Source organism: Gopherus evgoodei, unplaced genomic scaffold (genome assembly GCF_007399415.2).
Source record: "Gopherus evgoodei ecotype Sinaloan lineage unplaced genomic scaffold, rGopEvg1_v1.p scaffold_35_arrow_ctg1, whole genome shotgun sequence".
In the NCBI taxonomy this organism is placed as follows: Eukaryota; Metazoa; Chordata; order Testudines; family Testudinidae; genus Gopherus; species Gopherus evgoodei.
The window spans coordinates 4,941,446-4,959,828 of NW_022060027.1; the positions used below are offsets into that span (position 1 = coordinate 4,941,446).

An 18,383-nucleotide genomic window follows, 5' to 3' on the forward strand; every position below is an offset into this window, starting at 1 on the left:
GGGCAGAGAGGGGGGGTGCAGGTCGGGCGTGAGGGACACTGGCGGGGCAGGAGGCAGGGGGCGGTGCAGGTCGGGTGTGAGGGACACTGGCAGGGCAGGGGGCAGTGCAGGTCGGGTGTGAGGGACACTGGCGGGGCAGGGGGCAGAGGAGGGGTGCAGGTCAGGCATGAGGGACACTGGCAGGGCAGGGGGCAGAGAGGGGGGGTGCCGGTCGGGCATGAGGGACACTGGCGGGGCAGGGGGCAGTGCAGGTCGGGTGTGAGGGACACTGGCGGGGAAGGGGGGGGTGCAGGTTGGGCGTGAGGGACACTGGCGGGGCAGGGGGCAGAGGGGGGGTGCAGGTCAGGCGTGAGGGACAGTGGCGGGGCAGGGGGCAGAGAGGGGGGGTGCAGGTCGGGCGTGAGGGACACTGGCGGGGCAGGGGGCAGAGAGGGGGGGTGCAGGTCGGGCGTGAGGGACACTGGCGGGGCAGGGGGCAGAGGGGGGGGTGCAGGTCAGGCGTGAGGGACAGTGGCGGGGCAGGGGGCAGAGAGGGGGGGTGCAGGTCAGGCGTGAGGGACACTGGCGGGGCAGGGGGCGGGGGGGGTGCAGGTTGGGCGTGAGGGACACTGGCGGGGCAGGGGGCAGGTGCAGGTCAGGCGTGAGGGACACTGGCGGGGCAGGACTGAGGTGCTGCTGTTTCCGTTTCCCAGGTGTGGACGAAACCACCTCGGCGATCCTGAACTACGCGGGCAAGCGCCAGGCTGTGCTGTCCTGCACCATGCGTATCGAGCTCCCCAACCAGGCCCGGATCTGCGGCACCAAGGGCTCCATCGAGGTGCGGGGGGGGGGGGCACAGAGGGGGCAGCGCCTGGCCTCCTGCCCAAGGGGAAGAAAAGACCAGAAAAAACTGTCCAGGAACCAGGACTCCTGGGTTCTATCCTCTCTTCTGGGAGGGGAGTGGTGCCTAGTGCTTAGAGCAGCAGGGGTGGGAGCCAGGACACCTGGGTTCTCCCCTGCCTCCGGGAACAATGTGTCTATGTGGGGTGAAGCTGGGTCAGATCCTATGGGGGAAGCTCACTATTAACCCTTTCTTGCCTGTACCCTCCTAGCTCCCTGCCCCCTGGTACGCCCCTACCACCCTGATCGTGAACAACCAGCGCCACGAGTGCCCCCTGCCGCCCCCCGCCCAGCCCCTCAACTTCTCTAATGGCACCGGCATGCGGTACGAGGCCCAGCACGTGCGCCAGTGTCTGCTGCAAGGTAAGGGCCGGACGCCAGGACCCCTGGCTTCTTCCCCTGGCTCCGGGAGGGGAGTGGGGTCTAGTAGTTTGAGCAGGGGGGCTGGGAGGGGAGTGGGGTCTAGTAGTTTGAGCAGGGGGGCTGGGAGCCAGGACTCCTGGGTTCTTCCCCTGGCTCTGGGAGGGGAGGGGGGTCTAGTAGTTTGAGCAGGGGGGCTGGGAGCCAGGACTCCTGGGTTCTTCCCCTGGCTCTGGGAGGGGAGGGGGGTCTAGTAGTTTGAGCAGGGGGGCTGGGAGCCAGGACACCTGGGTTCTTCCCCTGGCTCTGGGAGGGGAGGGGGGTCTAGTAGTTTGAGCAGGGGGGCTGGGAGCCAGGACGCCTGGGTTCTTCCCCTGGCTCTGGGAGGGGAGGGGGGTCTAGTAGTTTGAGCAGGGAGCCCAAAGCTCCAGGGTCTCTCCAGATCTAGCAGTAGCAGCCCACAGCTTGCTCAGCCGTCCCTGGCTCAGGCACTGCCCCAGGGAAGTTCACAACCCGCTCAGCCCCTGGCTGGGGCACTGCCCAGGGGAAGCTCACAGCCCCAGCTCATGTCTCTGTCCCCGCAGGCCTGAAGGAGAGCCCCATCATGAGCTTGGCCGAGAGTGAGCTGGTGGCCTCCATCGTGGACGAGCTGCGACGGCAGCTGGGGGTGATCTACGCCGAGGACCACCAGGGCTGAGCGGGTCGGCATCAATAAACGGGACCCTGCCTAGCTGTGCTGTGATTCCTTGAGGACAGAGCTGGGGGGAGGGGAGCGCAGGACACCTGGGTTCTTCCCCAAGAACACACATTGATCTCAGAGCCCTCCCCACAGCACCATCCAAGCAACCCCACCCCCCAAAGTGGGGGGGAGGTCCCAGCTGAGATCAAGGCACCCTAATTTGGGCAAACACCCTCTCCCACCCCTTGTGGGTGTAGCTACTCCCAGAGGACAGGGGAGGGGAACACACCCTCTAACTTCACAATGTTGCCATACTTGCACCCCACCAGCAGGAGGCGATGCCCTCCCGCAACATAGCCCCTCCTGAAGTCCATTCGTAGAAGCCTGCAGCTGAGTCTGGGGGCACGAAGCTCCCTCAGGGGGCTCCCCCTCTGCATGGCCTGGGCCCCTCCTAAATCCTAATGCCCCCATGCTGGGGGCAGAGCCATTACCGCAAGGAGGAAGGGAAAAAACCTGCCTCCAGGCAGCAGCCTAGCTCTGGGGTCACTGAATCCAGGCTGAGCTCACAGGCTGGGGGACAAGCGGGGGAAGCAGCGGCTGAAGGGGGACAGGGGGTATTGAGAATCAGCCGCCCCCGAGCCCCCCCCCGCCAGGCTAACAGAATTGGTGAGTGGGAGCAGAGGGGTAGGGGGAGCTCTGGGCCTGGCCCCAGGGCAACGCTGCAGGATTCCCCCCCAGCCGGGGTTAGCCACACAAGGGGGCGGATAGATCGTGGAGGGGCCAGGGAAGAGCCCCAAGGACGAGTCGAGGATCAGAGAAGCTGCCCACACACGAGAGGCACCAGTGGGGAGCTGAGCCCACAGATGGGGGACTTGAGCCCCGGCTCTAGGCACTTTGAGAACAGGGCACATAGACTAGGCCTGAGATTTCCACAGGGCGGCCATGACAAAACCCCCTGGCCTGCCAGATCCACCAAGCAAGGCAAGAAAAATTCCCCCCCCCCCCACCGGGGGGGGGGAGAGGAGATTAACCCTTGGAGGTGCCCCCCCCCCAGGAGTGGGGTGGATTCTCCGTCCCAGGCAAACAGGACTGAAGCCAGGGCAGCCCCAGGAGGTCAGATGAGGGGCAGAGCCGCCCCTTCCCTCCTAAGGATTTACAAAGGGAAGCGGCCCAGAGCCACTGGATTAACCGCGGTGTCCTCTGCAGGCTGCTGGCGAGAGGTGGGGAGGGGTTCGGCCGGGGCGCCCCGCAAAGAACTCAAGGCATTTCTCCTCGGGGGCAGCGCCCACTGCTGCGGAGCGAAGGCCCCACGGGGGAGGCGCCCGTGAAGCGCTCTAAAGCCCGCAGTGACCCGGGCTGCGCAATGGGAACTGGGGCAGCCCTCGGAGAAAAGCCGCCGAGACGCGGCCCCCACACAAAGCAGAGCCACTGCCAGCAAAGCGGAGGGGGGAGCCGGGTAACGACGGGAGGGGAGAAACCACCGGCACCGAACGGGCGAGAGTGCCGGCAGCTGGAAGCCAGAGCAAGGTCTGAATTGCTAACAGCGCCGGGGAGCTGCCATCAGCTCTGCCGCCCACACGGTGGATTTGCAGCCGAGGGGCGCGAAGCCGCGGGTTCGTTCTCTGCCCCGTGCGCCGCAGGACGGGGATTTCAGCGGCCCGGTTGGCCTAGCCAAGCCCCGGAGCGTCCAGGCCGCCCAGGCCAGGCAGCTGGAGCTGGGCCCCGTGAGAAACGCACAGAGGGGCCTGGGGGAAGTGGAGGGGTTGATTTTATTGAGGTTCACGGCTCAGACCAAGATCCCGTACTGCTTCAGCACGTCCGTGTACCTGGCGATCTTGCCTTCCACGTTCTTCTCCGCCTGTTTCTGCAGTTTCTGGAAGAGATGCCCCAGGGAGGAGGAATCAGAGCGAGATTCAGGGGACCCCCAGGAAATGAACCCATCCCCCTGCATGTGGGGGGTGTTATACAGGGACCTGGTGCTGGAATGCGGCACCTCTGGGGTGGGGCACTGGAGCTGGTCATATGGAGGCCCCTTGCCCAGTGCTGAGATGCAGCCACCTCGGGGGCAGTGCATGGAGATGGCTATATGGAGACCCCCCCCACCCACCCACCCACCAGTGCTGAGACGCGGCTCCTCTCAAAGGGGGACTTTGAGGCCCCATGACCCCCAGAGACACTCACCATCAGCTTCTTCTTCTTGTTGTAATGCAGCTTGGCCTTCTCCTTGCGTTTCGCCTCCAGGGTCGAGGTGATGGCTTGGTACTTCCAGCCAACCTCATGGGCCAGGCGCCCCAGGAAGGCGAACTGCAGGGGGCAGGGGAGAGACGGGTCAGGAGAGAACCCAGGAGTCCTGGCTCCCAGCCCTGCCTACCCTGCTCTAACCCACCAGCCCCCTTCCTGCAGGATCCCAACTAAGCCAGGCTGTGCAGTGCCCCCAGGTGGTCTCAGATGGTAGTGCATGTAGGAGGTTGTCTCATGGTCGCGAGACTCAAAGAGAAGTGAGTTAACATCATCATTGACCGCCCAAGTTGCCAGCTCCCAGCGCAGGGTAGGGCACAGCCACTGGCTGGGTGTGGCCAGGGCCTCACTAGACAGATGGCACCAGCACTCAACAAGGCCGTTCCATGACTGGTCACTAGCTGCCCCGTGATATCGAAGACCAAGGAATCATGTCGCAAGTAGTCCCATAGGTTAACACCACACAGCCCAATAAACCTATTACCTCTGAGGAATGGCCCGTCTCCAATATCATGTGGCCACCAGTTCGCCCTATTGGCAAATGAATTTATTGCCGCGGAGTTTGCCCTGGTATCACGTGGCAAGTAGTCCCATGGGTTAACGACTCTCCCTGCGCCGCCCCCCCCCCCCCCCCGGAGTTTTGCCTTTGATGAGTCCTTGGTTCTGACAAGCAGTGGAACAGTGCTGCCTCCGATCAGCTTTCAACCTCCCGCCTCTCCTCCCGTGCGGAAAGGGGGCTCTGGGAGGGACGTACCTTGCGCGTCGGCTTCAGGCGTACGACTTTCAGAGCAGCGGGTACCACCATCCGTTTCCTCTGCATGGGGGGAGAGGAGGTGGTTACGGGTACGAAGGAGCCGGGGTGGAGGGCAGAGGAGCGGGTCTGGTGTGTCTCAGGGTCAACATTTTTCTCATCCAGCATCAAACAATGTAGGTAGATGGAACATCATGGACACAGGGCCCCCCAGAGCCCCCCCAGAGCCCAGAGCACCATTACCTTATCGTACGGGGGCGGAATCCCATCAAAGACCTTCAGTCTCTCCAGGGCGGCCTGGCCTCGCTTGGTCTTGTGGGGCAGCATCCCTGCAGGGAGGGGAGACCACTGCTTGGAGCGGGGCTGCGGCCATGACACACTGCGCTGTGGGTCTCTGCCCCCCAGGGGCGTGGCTGGGACACACTGCGCTGGGGGTCTCTGCCCCCCACCCAGGCTCTGTACGGGTGTGACTGGGACACACTGCACTGGGGGTCTCTGCCCCTCACCCAGGCTCTGTAGGGGTGTGGCTGGGACACACTGCACTGGGGGTCTCTGCCCCCCACCCAGGCTCTGTAGGGGCGTGGCTGGGACACACTGCACTGGGGGTCTCTGCCCCACCAGGCTCCATAGGGGCTGCAGACGGGACACACTGCGCTGGGGGTCTCTGCTCCCCAGGCTCCATAGGGGCTGCAGACGGGACACACTGCGCTGGGGGTCTCTGCTCCCCAGGCTCCACAGGGGCTGCAGCCGGGACACACTGCGCTGGGGGTCTCTGCCCCCCCCCACCCCCCCAGGGGCTGCGGCCGGGACACACTGCACTGTGGGTATCCTCTGCCCCCCAGGCCCATAGCTGATGGATGGATCATGATGTGATCCAGGTGCCCTGTGCTGTGGGTCTCAGCCCCCACAAGCACATCAGTGCCCCCCACCCCATCCCAAGCGCCGGGGGTCGTTACCTCGGACCGTGCGCCAGAAGATGCGGCTGGGGGCGCGGAAGTGGTAGGGCCCGCGGGACGGGTTGGTGTTCATACGTTTGCGGAGGAAGGCCAGGTACTTCACTGGAACGAGAACGGGGTCAGCCAGGGGAGTGATTCTCCCGGACGCCTGGGTCCCAGCCCAGCTCTGCCCCCTCCCACCCTCGGGGTACACAGCTCGTGAGCCAATCAGGACAGGCTCTGTCTCTGCCTGGGTCTGTGCAGCGCTTAGTACCAAAGGGGGTCCTGCAGCCCCAGTGCTGGGGGGATCTGTACAGCCCCCGACACTACCAAAATACTGTGGGGCACTGCCCCCTTCGCAGGGAGAGCTCTCTGCCCACAACAGACAACATGGAGGAGGAACTGGTGGTAGGTAGCCCAGTACCCAAACTGCAAGGGAAAAGGAGGATCAGAAAAGGACCCAGGAGTCCTGGCTCCCAGCTGCCCCTGCTTTAACCCCCCACCACCACCCCAGCACTAAGAGAGAACCCAGGCGTCCTGGGTCCCTGCACTCACGTTTGTTGCGGTAGAAGTTCCCAGAGATGTTGATGCCCTCACATCTCACCACCACCACCTTGCGCCCTGGGAGGAAGGCAGAGGGGGACATTAACGAGGCCACACAGCCAGCAGGGAGCCCGGGCACAGCGACTCGGGGGGGTCCGGGCCATGCAGGCCCGGTGCTGCCGGGGGTCAGCGGCTGAGCTGGGGTATTGCCACGCAAGCGATGGGGAATGGAGCCCGTCGCCATGGACACAGACCCCTGGGGGTGGTAGGGGAGGCAGAGGAGACTGGAGCCTTTAATAGCAGGGTCTGGAAACCCACCCTTAGCAAGGGGCATGGATCCAGAGAACCCAGGAGTCCTGCCTCCCCCCACTACACCCCGCTTCCCTCCAGAGCACGAACCCAGGAGTCCTGCCTCCCCCCACTAGACCCCGCTTCCCTCCAGAGCACGAATCCAGGAGTCCTGCCTCCCCCTGCTAGACCCCGCTTCCCTCCAGAGCCAGGGAGCGAACCCAGGAGTCCTGCCTCCCCCCACTAGACCCCGCTTCCCTCCAGAGCACAAACCCAGGAGACCTGCCTCCCCCTACTAGACCCCGCTTCCCTCCAGAGCCAGGGAGCCAAACCAGCAGTCCTGCCTCCCCACACTAGACCCCGCTCCTCTCCCAGAGCCAGGGAGCGAACCCAGGAGTCCTGCCTCCCCCTACTAGACCCCGCTTCCCTCCAGAGCCAGGGAGCCAACCCAGCAGTCCTGCCTCCCCACACTAGACCCCGCTTCCCTCCAGAGCCAGGGAGCCAACCCAGCAGTCCTGCCTCCTCGCACTAGACCCCGCTCCTCTCCCAGAGCCAGGGAGCGAACCCAGGAGTCCTGCCTCCCCCTACTAGACCCCGCTTCCCTCCAGAGCCAGGGAGCCAACCCAGCAGTCCTGCCTCCCCACACTAGACCCCGCTCCTCTCCCAGAGGCAGGGAGCGAACCCAGGAGTCCTGCCTCCCCCTACTAGACCCCGCTTCCCTCCAGAGCCAGGGAGCCAACCCAGCAGTCCTGCCTCCTCGCACTAGACCCCGCTCCTCTCCCAGAGCCAGGGAGCGAACCCAGGAGTCCTGCCTCCCCCCCGCTCCCCTCCCAAAGCTGGGGAGAGAACCCAGGTGTCCTGGCCCCTCGGGGAGCAGTCTCAGATGGTAGTGCATGGATGGGGTGTTCTCACGGTCGTGAGACTCGAACACCGACAGCATCATCACAGACCCCCTCCACTGGGGCAGGACCCAGGTGGGGGGAGGGGTTCCCAGGCTTGGGGGGCATCCCCCCAGTAACACTCACCCAGCAGGACCTGCTTGGCCACTATGGCCGCCAGGCGCCCCAAAAGGTGGCCACGTCCATCGATGACCAGAACCTGGGGGAGAAGATCATTGGTTTAGGGGGCCCAAGGTGCCACCTCATAGGATGACCAGGGGGTGCTTGTGCTGGAGAGGTGCCAGCCAGCTCTGGGGTCCCGCCACTGGGGGGGGCTGGCACCCTGCCCCCCAGCACCACTAGGATCCCACTGGGGGGCTCGACGTGCCACTACAGGAGTCTCGCTTCTCGCAAAGTGGAGGTTCCACTTAAGCCCCCCACCTTCTTCCTGCCCAACCCGACCTTCTCCCCCTCCATGCCCCCCCATCTCCTCAGCACCGTTTCAGCCCCCAGCCCAATCTTCTCTCCGCCCCCACGGCCCTCCCCCCCCAGCGCCCCTGCCCTCCTCTCACCCCATACACCCCCCGCCCCATGGCCCAGCCCCCCAGCTCCATACACCCCCCTCCCCCTCCTCCCACCCCATACACCCCCCCCATGGCCCAACCCTCCAGCTCCATACACCCACCTACCCCTCCTCCCACCCCATACACCCCCCCATGGCCCAGCCCCACAGCTCCATACACCCCCCTGCCCCTCCTCCCACCCCATACACCCCCCCCATGGCCCAACCCCCCAGCTCCATACACCCCCCTATCCCTCCTCCCACCCACACCCCTCGCGACCCATGGCCCAGCCCCCCAGCTCCATACACCCCCCGCCCCCCCTCCCACCCCATACACCCCCCCATGGCCCAGCCCCCCAGCTCCATACACCCCCGCCCCCTCCCACCCCATACACCCCCCCACCCCATGGCCCAGCCCCCCAGCTCCATACACCCCCGCCCCCTCCCACCCCATACACCCCCCCGCCCCATGGCCCAGCCCCCCAGCTCCATACACCCCCCTGTCCCCCATACAGCCCCCCATGGCCCAGCCCCCCAGCTCCATACACCCCCGCCCCCTCCCACCCCATACACCCCCCCAGCTCCACATACCCCCTGCCCCTCCTTCTGCCCCATACGCCCCCCCCACCCCATGGCCCAGCCCCCCAGCTCCACATACCCCCTGCCCCATGGCCCAGCCCCCCAGCTCCACATACCCCCTGCCCCTCCTCCCGCCCCATACACCTCCCCGCCGCCCCATGGCCCAGCCCCCCAGCTCCACACCCCCCCTTGCCCCCCCATACACCCCCCCATGGCCCAGCCCCCCAGCTCCATACACCCCCCCGCCCCATGGCCCAGCCCCCCAGCTCCATACACCCCCCCGCCCCATAGCCCAGCCCCCCAGCTCCATACACCCCCCCGCCCTATGGCCCAGCCCCCCAGCTCCATACACCCCCCCCGCCCCATGGCCCAGCCCCCCAGCTCCATACACCCCCCCCGCCCCATGGCCCAGCCCCCCCAGCTCCATACACCCCCCCCGCCCCATGGCCCAGCCCCCCCGCTCCATACACCCCTGTCCCCCCGCCCCATGGCCCAGCCCCCCGCCCCGGGGGGTTCGGGCCCCGCGCGCACCTTGAACTCCGCCATGCTCGCCGGCCGCACGGGAAAGAGGCTCCGCCTCGCACAGGCCGCGGGGTCTCCCCTCCCGGCGCGCAGGGGCGGAAGTGAGCGGGGGACGGGCGGGCAGTGAAGGCAGCTCCGGGGTCGCCATTAAGGGCGCCGGAGAGCCGGAAGTGACCTATTAGGAGGAAGGCCGGAACTGACGTAAAAGGAGGTAACAACAGGGGAATCGCAGGCAGATGCAGACCGGAAGTGATCTCGGTAGCCGCCCAGAACGCCGCCATGTTGGGCACCCAAACCGGAAGTGGTGCCAAACACGCCGAGAGGGGCGTGGCCAAATCACGCCCCGCCCTCCTCCTGTATATTCTCTTATGTAAATGAGGGGGACCCCCACATGATCCCATAGAGAAGGGGTCACAGGAAGTGGGACCCCAAAATGCCCCTCCCCCATGGGGTGAAGATGCCCCTCCCCCACCTGAGGAGCTCCTCAGTCCAGAGTGCCCCCGCCCCCCCCAGCACTGCAGCCCCCAGAGCTGGGCGCAGCGTCGCCCCCTCCCTGCCCCCAGGCGGGGATCCCCCGTCAGCCCTTCGGCCCCTCCCCCCCAGCTGCCCAGGGGGAGACCCCCAGCCTGGGCGTGGGCCGGCCGCGCTCTCTGGTCCCGGCCAGACGCTGACACGTCGCCCCCGGCGCCCCCCCGGCTCCGTGTCCCTGCCCCGGGCTCGACCTCACCCCCCCAGGTCGTGCAGCCGCAGGAAAACGCCCCCCGCGACCCCCCGGCTCCGTGTCCCTGCCCCGGGCTCGGCCTCACCCCCCCAGGTCGTGCGGCTGCAGAAAAACGCCCCCGGCGACCCCCCGGCTCCTTGTCCCTGCCCCGGGCTCGGCCTCACCCCCCCAGGTCGTGCAGCCGCGGGAAACGTGACCAGCGACCCCCCGGCTCCGTGTCCCTGCCCCGGGCTCGGCCTCACCCCCCCAGGTCGTGCGGCTGCAGAAAAACACCCCCAGCGCCCCCCCCCCCCCGGCTCCGTGTCCCTGCCCCAGGCTCGGCCTCACCCCCTCAGGTCGTGCGGCTGCGGGAAATGCAACCAGCGACCCCCCCGGCTCTGTGTCCCTGCCCCGGGCTCGGCCTCACCCCCCCAGGTTGTGCGGTTGCAGGAAACGCGACCAGGACCCCTGCTCTGGTGTCTCCCAGCTCCTCAATCAAAGCTGGGAACTAGCGCAGGAGCCTGGGGACTCTCGTCCCCTTCCTGACAGTGGCACCAGGAAGGGGACGGGGGGCTGGGAAATCAGGACCCTGAGACTGACAGGCCCCAGGAACAGGACAGGCTAACTGGGGAGTCAAGAGGGCGGGGGGTCCCGTCCTCCGTGTGAGCTGGGATTCCCTGGGTCAGACAGAGGGGCCGAGCTGGGCTGGGGAGTGGAGCTGGGCCGGATCCAGAGGGGCCAGAAAAGCAGCCCAGGGAGCAGGTCAGTGCTGGGAGCAGAGTCACAGACGCAGCCCAGGGAGCAGAGCTGCAACAACCAGAGCCAGCAGGGCCAGAGGAGCAGCCCAGGGAGCTGGAGCCAAGGCAGGGTGGAGCTGGAGCTGGAGCTGGAGCTGGAGCTGGAGCTGGAGCTGGAGCAGTCCGGAGCCGGGTGCAGCGAGCAGCTGGGGAGAGCGAGGGAGACCCTGGGCAGTGAGCCCAGCACAGGGAGATGCCTCCAGCCTTGGGGCCCTGCAGGCCAGACTTGGAGGGGGATCGTAACCCCGACGGGGCAGGGGCGACGCTGGGAAGAAGGGCCCTGCCACCCCGAGCCTGAGGGCATGCGGCCACCGCCAGAGCAAGTGTCCGACCCGCAGCGTCCCTGCAGCACAGCCAGGGCCTGGGCCGTGTGAGGAACAGACTGAACTGCCCTGACATCCCAGAGACGCTGGTTGTGACGTCCCCCTGCCCCAGAGCGGGGTGACAGGTTTTCCTTTAACCTTCTCCATCTTTGCCTTGTTTTGTATGAGGTGCTGTTTCATAAACTGGAGGTGCTCTGAACTCTGCGTAACGATCAGTGGGTCTGGGAAGCATCCGGTGCAAAGAGAGAGCCCCAGAGTAGAGACACCCTCACCCCTGTCCTAAGTGACCACGACAAGACTGAGGGTCGATTCCCCAGGGCCCAGCCTTGCCGGGGTTACGAGGACTCTGCCGCACGGGATAGAGGGACAGGAGCCCTCGAGGTCAGGCAGGCCTCTGGGTAAAGGGAGTGGGAGCGAGGACTCAGATCCTTTCACTAGCCAATCCCACCGGGGCGAGTATGAGCCGGAAAAGTTCCCCACAATAGCGGGACCCTTCCCCTGCTTACACAGGGCCCAGGACCCCGCAGGAAACACCCCCGCTCCATGGCGCTTCCCCAGGCACAGGGACACAGTCGGGACGCTCCGTCAGCCGGGTTTTAATCCATTTCACGGGCTCATTTTCCAGTGTTCTCAGGGTTTTTTAACCACCGTTGGCGACCGGCACCACGTCAAACGCCACACAGCAGCCGAGATCTGTGACCTCCCCGCGGCTGCTCCTTGTAGCAACGCACTCCACAATCGCATCCAGAACCCCGGGCTTCCCGGTACCAACTCCCATGTCCGGGCGGCAGGGGTCAGGCCCGATCCTGGCTGTACGTCACCCCCACCTGCCGCCGTACCTCGTCCAGGATGGAGGCCACCAGCTCGGAGTGAGCCAAGCTCACCATGGGGCTTTCCTTCAGGCCTGGGGGGTGGGGGGGAGGGATGTCAGTATGGGAGGTGCTGCGAGCCTCCCCGGAGCAGTGCCCTCAGTTGAGGACTCCAGCACTTTCCCAGCTGGGAGCTACAGTGCTGCGACCTTCCCCCCAGCAGTGCCCCCCCATTGGAGACGCTGGGCGCTGCGACCTTCCCCCCAGCAGTGCCCCCCCGCTGGATACACTGGGCGCTGCGACCTTCCCCCCAGCAGTGCCCCCCCCGCTGGATACGCTGGGCGCTGCGACCTTCCCCCCACCAGTGCCCCCCCACTGGATACGCTGGGCGCTGTGATCTTCCCCCCAGCGGTGCCCCCGCACCTCCACCCTGGTTACCTTTCAGCAGACACTGGCGCACATGCTGGGCCTCGTAACGAAGCCCGGTGCTCTTGGGAAAGTTGAGGGGCTGGGATGGGGGGGGCAGGGAGAATTCCTCGTGCTGCCCGTTCACCACCAGCTCAGTCGGGCTCCACATCTCGGATGGGAGCTGCCAGGGGAACAACAAATCAGTGGTTAGAGTGGCGGGGGGGGCTGGGAGCCAGGACTCCTGGGTTCTATCCCACGCTGCAGAGTCCCCAGCCCTCTGGGTGCCTCAGTTTCCCCCCTCAGGCACCTGGATGATGCCCTTGGTGCCGCTGATGGCAGCCTGGTTGGGCAGCCGGGTCAGCACGGAGCAGGTGATCACGGCCTGGCGCTTTCCCCGGTAGTTCAGGATGACGGACAACGTTTCATCAACGCCTGGGAAGGAGAGAACAGGATGGGAGCATAGAACCAGCCCTGCCGGTGCCCCTCACTCCCGACCCGCAGCCCTGGGCTCCCCCCAGCACAGCCAGTGCCCCTCACTCCCAACCCGCAGCCCCCTGCAAGCCCAGCCCTGCCGGTGCCCCTCACTCCAAACCCGCAGCCCCTGCTAGCCCAGCCCTGGGCTACCACAGCCCTGCCGGTGCCCCTCACTCCCAACCCGCAGCCCCTGCTAGCCCAGCCCTGGGCTACCACAGCCCTGCCGGTGCCCCTCACTCCCAACCCGCAGCCCCCTGCAAGCCCAGCCCTGCCAGTGCCCTTCACTCCCGACCTGCAGCCCCTGCTAGCCTACCCCTGGGCTACCACAGCCCTGCCGGTGCCCCTCACTCCCAACCCGCAGCCCCTGCTAGCCCAGCCCTGGGCTACCACAGCCCTGCTGGTGCCCCTCACTCCCAACCCGCAGCCCCTGCTAGCCCAGCCCTGGGCTACCACAGCCCTGCCGGTGCCCCTCACTCCCGACCCGCAGTCCCTGCCAGCCCAGCCCTGGGCTCCCCCCAGCCCTGCCGGTCCCCCTCACTCCCGACCCGCAGCCCCTGTTACCAGTGGGTTGGAGGAAGCCCGAGGCGAGGATGGACTCCGGTCTCTCCCCGAAGACCATGGTGGCGAACTGGACGCAGTAGCAGCCGATGTCCAGCAGGGCGCCGCCCCCCAGCTCCTTCTGCATTATCCGGGGGCAGCCCGAGAGGGGCGCCCCGAACTCGGCCCTCACCACGTTCAGCTCCCCCAGTGCTCCTTGAGAGAGCAGGGAATGGAGCCGCTCCGAGGCTGGGAAAAATCGGGTCCAGTACGCCTGGCCGGGGGGACACACACACACACACACACACAGTGGAGTGGGTCGTGGGGGCGCCGTGCCGCGGAGGGCCGGGCAGGGGCCCAGCCATGTCCAGAGACTCCCCCATTCGCACTCTCCCTCTCTCCCCCCCTCAGCTCCCTCGTGCAGAGTAAAGCACTAACGGGCTAAACCGATTTGTACTCAGGCGCGGCCAGAGAGAACCGGGCTGCCCGGAAGCCGGACGAGCCGGGGGGAGATGGGTCCTCTTGCGAACCGGAACCTCCTTTGGGCAGCCAGAGCCTTAGGTGTGAGCTAAAGGTGTCTAACGGCGACACGTTACAGAGGGGGGCATGACGCCACCTTCCAGACGGGCACCGATCACACTGCGAGGCAGTACCGGAGGGGCACGGCGCGGGTAGATCTTAGTCCCGTCCAAAGCTCTGGTTCCCATAACCGGCTCGGCTTTGTTTTACCCCCAGAAGAGATCTGGGATGGGATGTTAGATGGGGTGGGATCTGAGTTACTACAGAGAATTCTTTCCTGGGTGCTGGCTGGTGAGTCTTGCCCACATGCTCAGGGTTTAGCTGGTCGCCATATTTGGGGTCGGGAAGGAATTTTCCTCCAGGGCAGATTGGCAGAGGCCCTGGAGGTTTTCGCCTTCCTCCGCAGCGTGGGGCATGGGTCACTTGCTGGAGGATTCTCTGCACCTGGAGGTCTTCAAACCGCGATTTGAGGACTTCAGTAACTCAGACACAGGTCAGAGGTTTGTTACAGGAGTGGGTGGGTGAGATTCTGTGGCCTGCGTTGTGCAGGTCAGACTAGATCAGGGGTCGGCAACCTTTCAGAAGTGCTGGGCCGAGTCTTCATTCATTCACTCTGATTTAAGGGTTTGCGTGGCGCTCATACATCTGAACGTTTTGAGAAGGTCTCTTTCTAGAAGTCTATAATACAGAACTAAACTCTTGTTGGATGTAAAGTAAATCAGGTTTTTAAAACGTTTAAGAAGCTTCATTTAAAATTAAATTAACATGCAGAGCCCCCCAGCCCGATGGCCAGGACCCGGGCAGTGTGAGTGCCACTAAGAATTGGGCAACCTCTGGACTTGATGATCATAATGGTCCCTTCTGACCTTAAAGTCTATGAGTCTAAGAGAGAGCGTTCAGTCTGGTTCGGCTAGTAGCCAAGCGACCCTTGTTTCAAGTCTGAGCCAGCGAACGAAGTTATCCAAAGAGGCACGGGTGCCGCCTGGCAACGCCCGGGAAGAAAACGGGGAACCAGACCAGACAACCTGGGGATTCAGAATCTTTTCTCTGCGCTTTGTTCACGTCAAATGAATTAAGGGCAGTTTAACGGCCGGGTTCTTTTTTGACATTCCTGCCCTGGATTGTCGGGCTGGGTTTTATTTTAATGAAAGGAATTAATTTTGCATTTCTTCCTTCGGGAATCCAGTGGCTTTTGTTTCCGTTTGCTGTGAAGGTGACACGAGCAATATGCAAACCAAACCCAGATCGGCTCACCCATCTAGGGTGAGCAGATGTCCCAATTTTATAGTGTGGGGTTTTTTTTCTTATATAGATGCCTATTACCCCCCATCCCCGTCCCGATTTTTCACACTTGCTGTCTGGTCACCGTAGCCCCATCTGAGGGTTATTTACTCCTCATAACACAAGAACCAGGGAGTCACCCAATGAACAGGCAGCGTGTTTAACACAAACACAAGGAAGTATTTCTTCACACGACGCACAGTCGGCCTGTGGAACTCCCTGCCACAGGATGTTGTGAAGGCCAGGACTAGAACAGGGCTCAAAAGAGAACTAGATAAGTTCACGAAGATAGGTCTATCAATGGCTGTTAGCCGGGATGGGCAGGAATGGGGTCCCAGGCCTCTGTTTGCCAGAGGCTGGGAATGGGCAAAGGGGATGGATCACTGGATGAGTCCCTGTCCTGCCCTGTCCTGCCCTCTGGGGCACCTGGCGTTGGCCACTGTCGGCAGACAGGACACTGGGCTGGACGGACCGTTGGGCTGACCCAGTGTGGCCGTTTTCCAAACGGGCGATCCCCCGGACAAGGCGAGATGCGAACGAAGCGTACGGTCGTTTCGACAAACCTGTTTCTTTCTGGGTCGGTTTCTAGACAAGCCGTTTCTTTCGGAAGATTTCTCCTGCCCTGTCCACTGACCGTCTGCCTGCCCCCGGGGCTGCTAACCTGGGTCCTCGCAGATCTCCGCCCGTCCAGGTGTTGGTTCCAGCCAGCCATGCGCCGCTGTCGTGAAGCTGCCCTGGTTTGCACGGCGGAGCGAATTCCCCCGACCCCAGACGTCTGCTTGAACTAGGAAGCTGGCGGCTTTCCCAGGCACTGTGAACCTGGGGCCTTTTCAAACATACTCCTAAGTGCAGGGTGGGCAGGGGGCGCTGGACTGCGGCGGGGTGGGGGGCTCAGCAGGGGGCGCTGGGCTGCGGGAGGGGTGCGGGGCTCAGCAGGGGGCGCTGGGCTGCGGGAGGGGTGCGAGGCTCAGCAGGGGGCGCTGGGCTGCAGGGGGTGGGGGGCTCAGCAGGGGGCGCTCTCCCTGGTGGTCAGGCCTGGCCACGATGCCCTAGGGCGATGCTGGGGGGCGCTGGGCTGCAGGGGGCTCGGGGGGGGGTCACTCACCTCCATCAGGAAGACCTCGCGGCTCCGGGCCAGTTGCACCAGCTCCCTCACCTCCGCCGCGTTCATCCCCAGGGGCTTCTCCAGCAGCACGGGCTTCCCGGCCCCCAGGAAGAGCTGCCCCACAGGCAGGTGCTCGGGATGTATGACCCCCACGTAGACCACATCTGCCACGGGAGGTGGGAAATGGGGGTGAAAACCAGGAGTCCTGGCTCCAACCCCCCCCCACTCCAACCACTAGTCCCTACTCCCCTCCCAGAGCCAGGAAGAGAACCCAGGCGTCCTGGCTCCTGCCATCCCTCGTGCTGCCATTCACCCCTCCCAGATCAGTCCCCACATTCAGGGGTCTCAGCCTGCCCCAAAGGTGTCCCTGGACACACACACTGTTCCCAGAGGGGAAAGGCCCTGTGCCCCATTCCCCGCCCCCCATAGGCAGCCAGTCCCTGCCCTGGGACTGGGTTGGAGCCGGTGCCCCATATAGGGGAAAGGATCCATGTCCTGCCCCCCAGGGGCTTCTCTCTGGGTCAGGTTTCCTGGAGGTCCCCGGGGGGGCTCACCCACATCGGGGTCCTGTGCCAGCTCCTCGTAGCTCCCGTACGCTCGGGGGATCCCATGTTTCTGGGCATAATCCTGAGCCCGGGCAAGATCACGCGCCGCAATTGCCACAGCCTGGAGTAGGGGGGGAAGGGTTAAAGTGGGGGTGAGGCAGCCATGTGCCCCCAGAACTAACCCCCCTCCCTGTCAGCGAGCACTGAGCCAAGAACACAGGAGTCCTGGCTCCCAGCCCCCCCGCTCTAACCCCTGGACCCCACCACCACCACCACCAGACCAGGATTGGAACCCAGGAGTCCTGAGTCCCTGTTTCTGGAGGGTCCCCTGAATGCCCCCCACAGGGCTCCCATTAATCTATTCTTGGTCCTCCCCCAAACCCCTCCCACTACAGCCCCCTGTCCCCCAGGAATCCCTCTGAGCTGTGGGCTGGGCCCCCTAGAACTCCCCCTGCTGGGACCCCCATAGAGTTCCCCTGTCATCCCCCCCCCGATCCTCCTCACCTGGAGGGGTCCCAAGGCCACCAGGACACCCTGGCTGCTTTTCCCAGCCTGGCAGGTGCCCCAGTGGGTAGCCAAGGCCTGGGGCTGGCGGGGTGGGGGGGCGGCACGGGAGAGGGAGGGGCTCGGTGCCGGAACTGGAACAGATCCAGATCCCGGGGGAGGGGGTGGTGTTGGTGGAGAAAGTCCAGCCTGTGAACTCTGGACCGCAGGGCTGGGTCTGCGCAGCTCCCGGACACCTGGGTTCTGTGCCCCTTCTGAGAGTGGAGCGGGGTCTAGTGGTTAGAGGAGGTTGGGAGCCACTAGACGCCCCCTCATCCCTGCCGATGCCCCTCACTCCTGATCCCCAACCCCCTGTTAGCCCAGCCCTGCCCCCCTCCAGCTCTGCCGGTGCCCCTAGCTCCCGACCCGAAACCCCTGCTAAGCCAGCCCTGCCCCCCCCAGCCCTGCCGGTGCCCCTCACTCCTGACCCCCAACCCCGCCCCCCCCAGCTCTGCCGGTGCCCCTCACTCCCGACCTGCAGCCCCTGCTAGCCTGGCCCCACCCACCTGATGCTCCGTGGCCGGGAGGGTCTTCAGGGCCACCAGAAAATCGTGGCTGATTTTGCCGGCCGAGCAGATGCCCCAGCGGGTGGCCATGGCGCTGGTGCGGGGCGGGGGGGTCTCTAGGGGCGGACCCAGAACCCGCGGGGCCGGGAGGGAAAGTCACTGGGAGCCCCGCCCAGCCTGCAGCGGCTCCGCACCGCTCCCGGCCGCCTGGGTTCTCCCGCCCCGCTCAGCTCTGGGAGGGGAGTGGGGGCTGGTGATTAGATCGGGGGGGCTGGGAGCCAGGACTCCTGGGTTCTCTCCCGGCTCTGGGAGGGGAGTGGGGGCTGGTGGTTAGATCCAGGGGGCTGGGATCCAGGACTCCTGGGTTCTCTTCCAGCTCTGGGAGGGGACTGGGGTCTAGTGGTTAGATCGGGGGGGCTAGGAGCCCGGACTCCTGGGTTCTCTCCCTGGCTCTCTGGTAGTGGTTCTGACCCAGAGGACAAATGAAACTGAACCCCGAGTTCTGCACCCTCCCACCCCGGCTAATTTGAGGACCTTTTTACAGGAGCTGGGGGGACCAGCAAATATCTGTCTCCATAGCAAGCAGGGGCAGGGCTGTTCCCACAGACTCTCCCCCCCCCCC

The 18,383-nt window shown here is 65.1% G+C and overlaps 3 protein-coding genes and 3 non-coding genes across 6 annotated transcripts in view; 1 reads left to right on the forward strand and 5 right to left on the reverse strand.

Annotated features, from left to right (window-relative positions):
- Positions 1 to 3,598, forward strand: part of LOC115641688 — a 9,923-nt gene extending 6,325 nt beyond the window's left edge. Inside the window, exons 7-9 of the mRNA XM_030545018.1 lie at positions 663 to 817; positions 1,092 to 1,242; positions 1,824 to 3,598. Of these exons, the coding sequence (XP_030400878.1) occupies positions 663 to 817; positions 1,092 to 1,242; positions 1,824 to 1,936 (419 nt within the window). The 3' untranslated portion in view covers positions 1,937 to 3,598. The remainder of the gene's footprint in view (positions 1 to 662; positions 818 to 1,091; positions 1,243 to 1,823) is intronic.
- Positions 3,599 to 3,668: 70 nt separating this feature from the next.
- RPL13A (ribosomal protein L13a) lies at positions 3,669 to 9,325 on the reverse strand. Its single transcript, XM_030544975.1, has 8 exons — positions 9,224 to 9,325; positions 7,699 to 7,771; positions 6,398 to 6,463; positions 5,864 to 5,965; positions 5,151 to 5,236; positions 4,911 to 4,970; positions 4,100 to 4,222; positions 3,669 to 3,791 (listed from the first exon to the last, which is right to left on the reverse strand). Exons 1-8 carry the CDS (start codon positions 9,236 to 9,238, stop codon positions 3,705 to 3,707), a joined length of 612 nt encoding a protein of 203 aa, XP_030400835.1. The 5' UTR covers positions 9,239 to 9,325; the 3' UTR covers positions 3,669 to 3,704.
- Positions 4,357 to 4,441, reverse strand: LOC115641808. The gene has a single exon (XR_003998123.1). It is a non-coding gene; the product is annotated as a small nucleolar RNA Z195/SNORD33/SNORD32 family (small nucleolar RNA).
- On the reverse strand, positions 5,041 to 5,110 carry LOC115641815. Its single transcript, XR_003998130.1, has one exon. It is a non-coding gene; the product is annotated as a small nucleolar RNA SNORD34 (small nucleolar RNA).
- Positions 7,547 to 7,626, reverse strand: LOC115641814. Its single transcript, XR_003998129.1, has one exon. It is a non-coding gene; the product is annotated as a small nucleolar RNA Z195/SNORD33/SNORD32 family (small nucleolar RNA).
- Positions 9,326 to 11,614: 2,289 nt separating the features above from the next.
- DHDH (dihydrodiol dehydrogenase) lies at positions 11,615 to 17,915 on the reverse strand. Its single transcript, XM_030544907.1, has 7 exons — positions 17,762 to 17,915; positions 16,722 to 16,833; positions 16,168 to 16,331; positions 13,287 to 13,536; positions 12,559 to 12,683; positions 12,282 to 12,432; positions 11,615 to 11,938 (listed from the first exon to the last, which is right to left on the reverse strand). The coding sequence occupies exons 1-7, from the start codon at positions 17,849 to 17,851 to the stop codon at positions 11,829 to 11,831; spliced, it is 1,002 nt and encodes a 333-aa protein (XP_030400767.1). The 5' UTR covers positions 17,852 to 17,915; the 3' UTR covers positions 11,615 to 11,828.
- Positions 17,916 to 18,383: the final 468 nt, after the last annotated feature.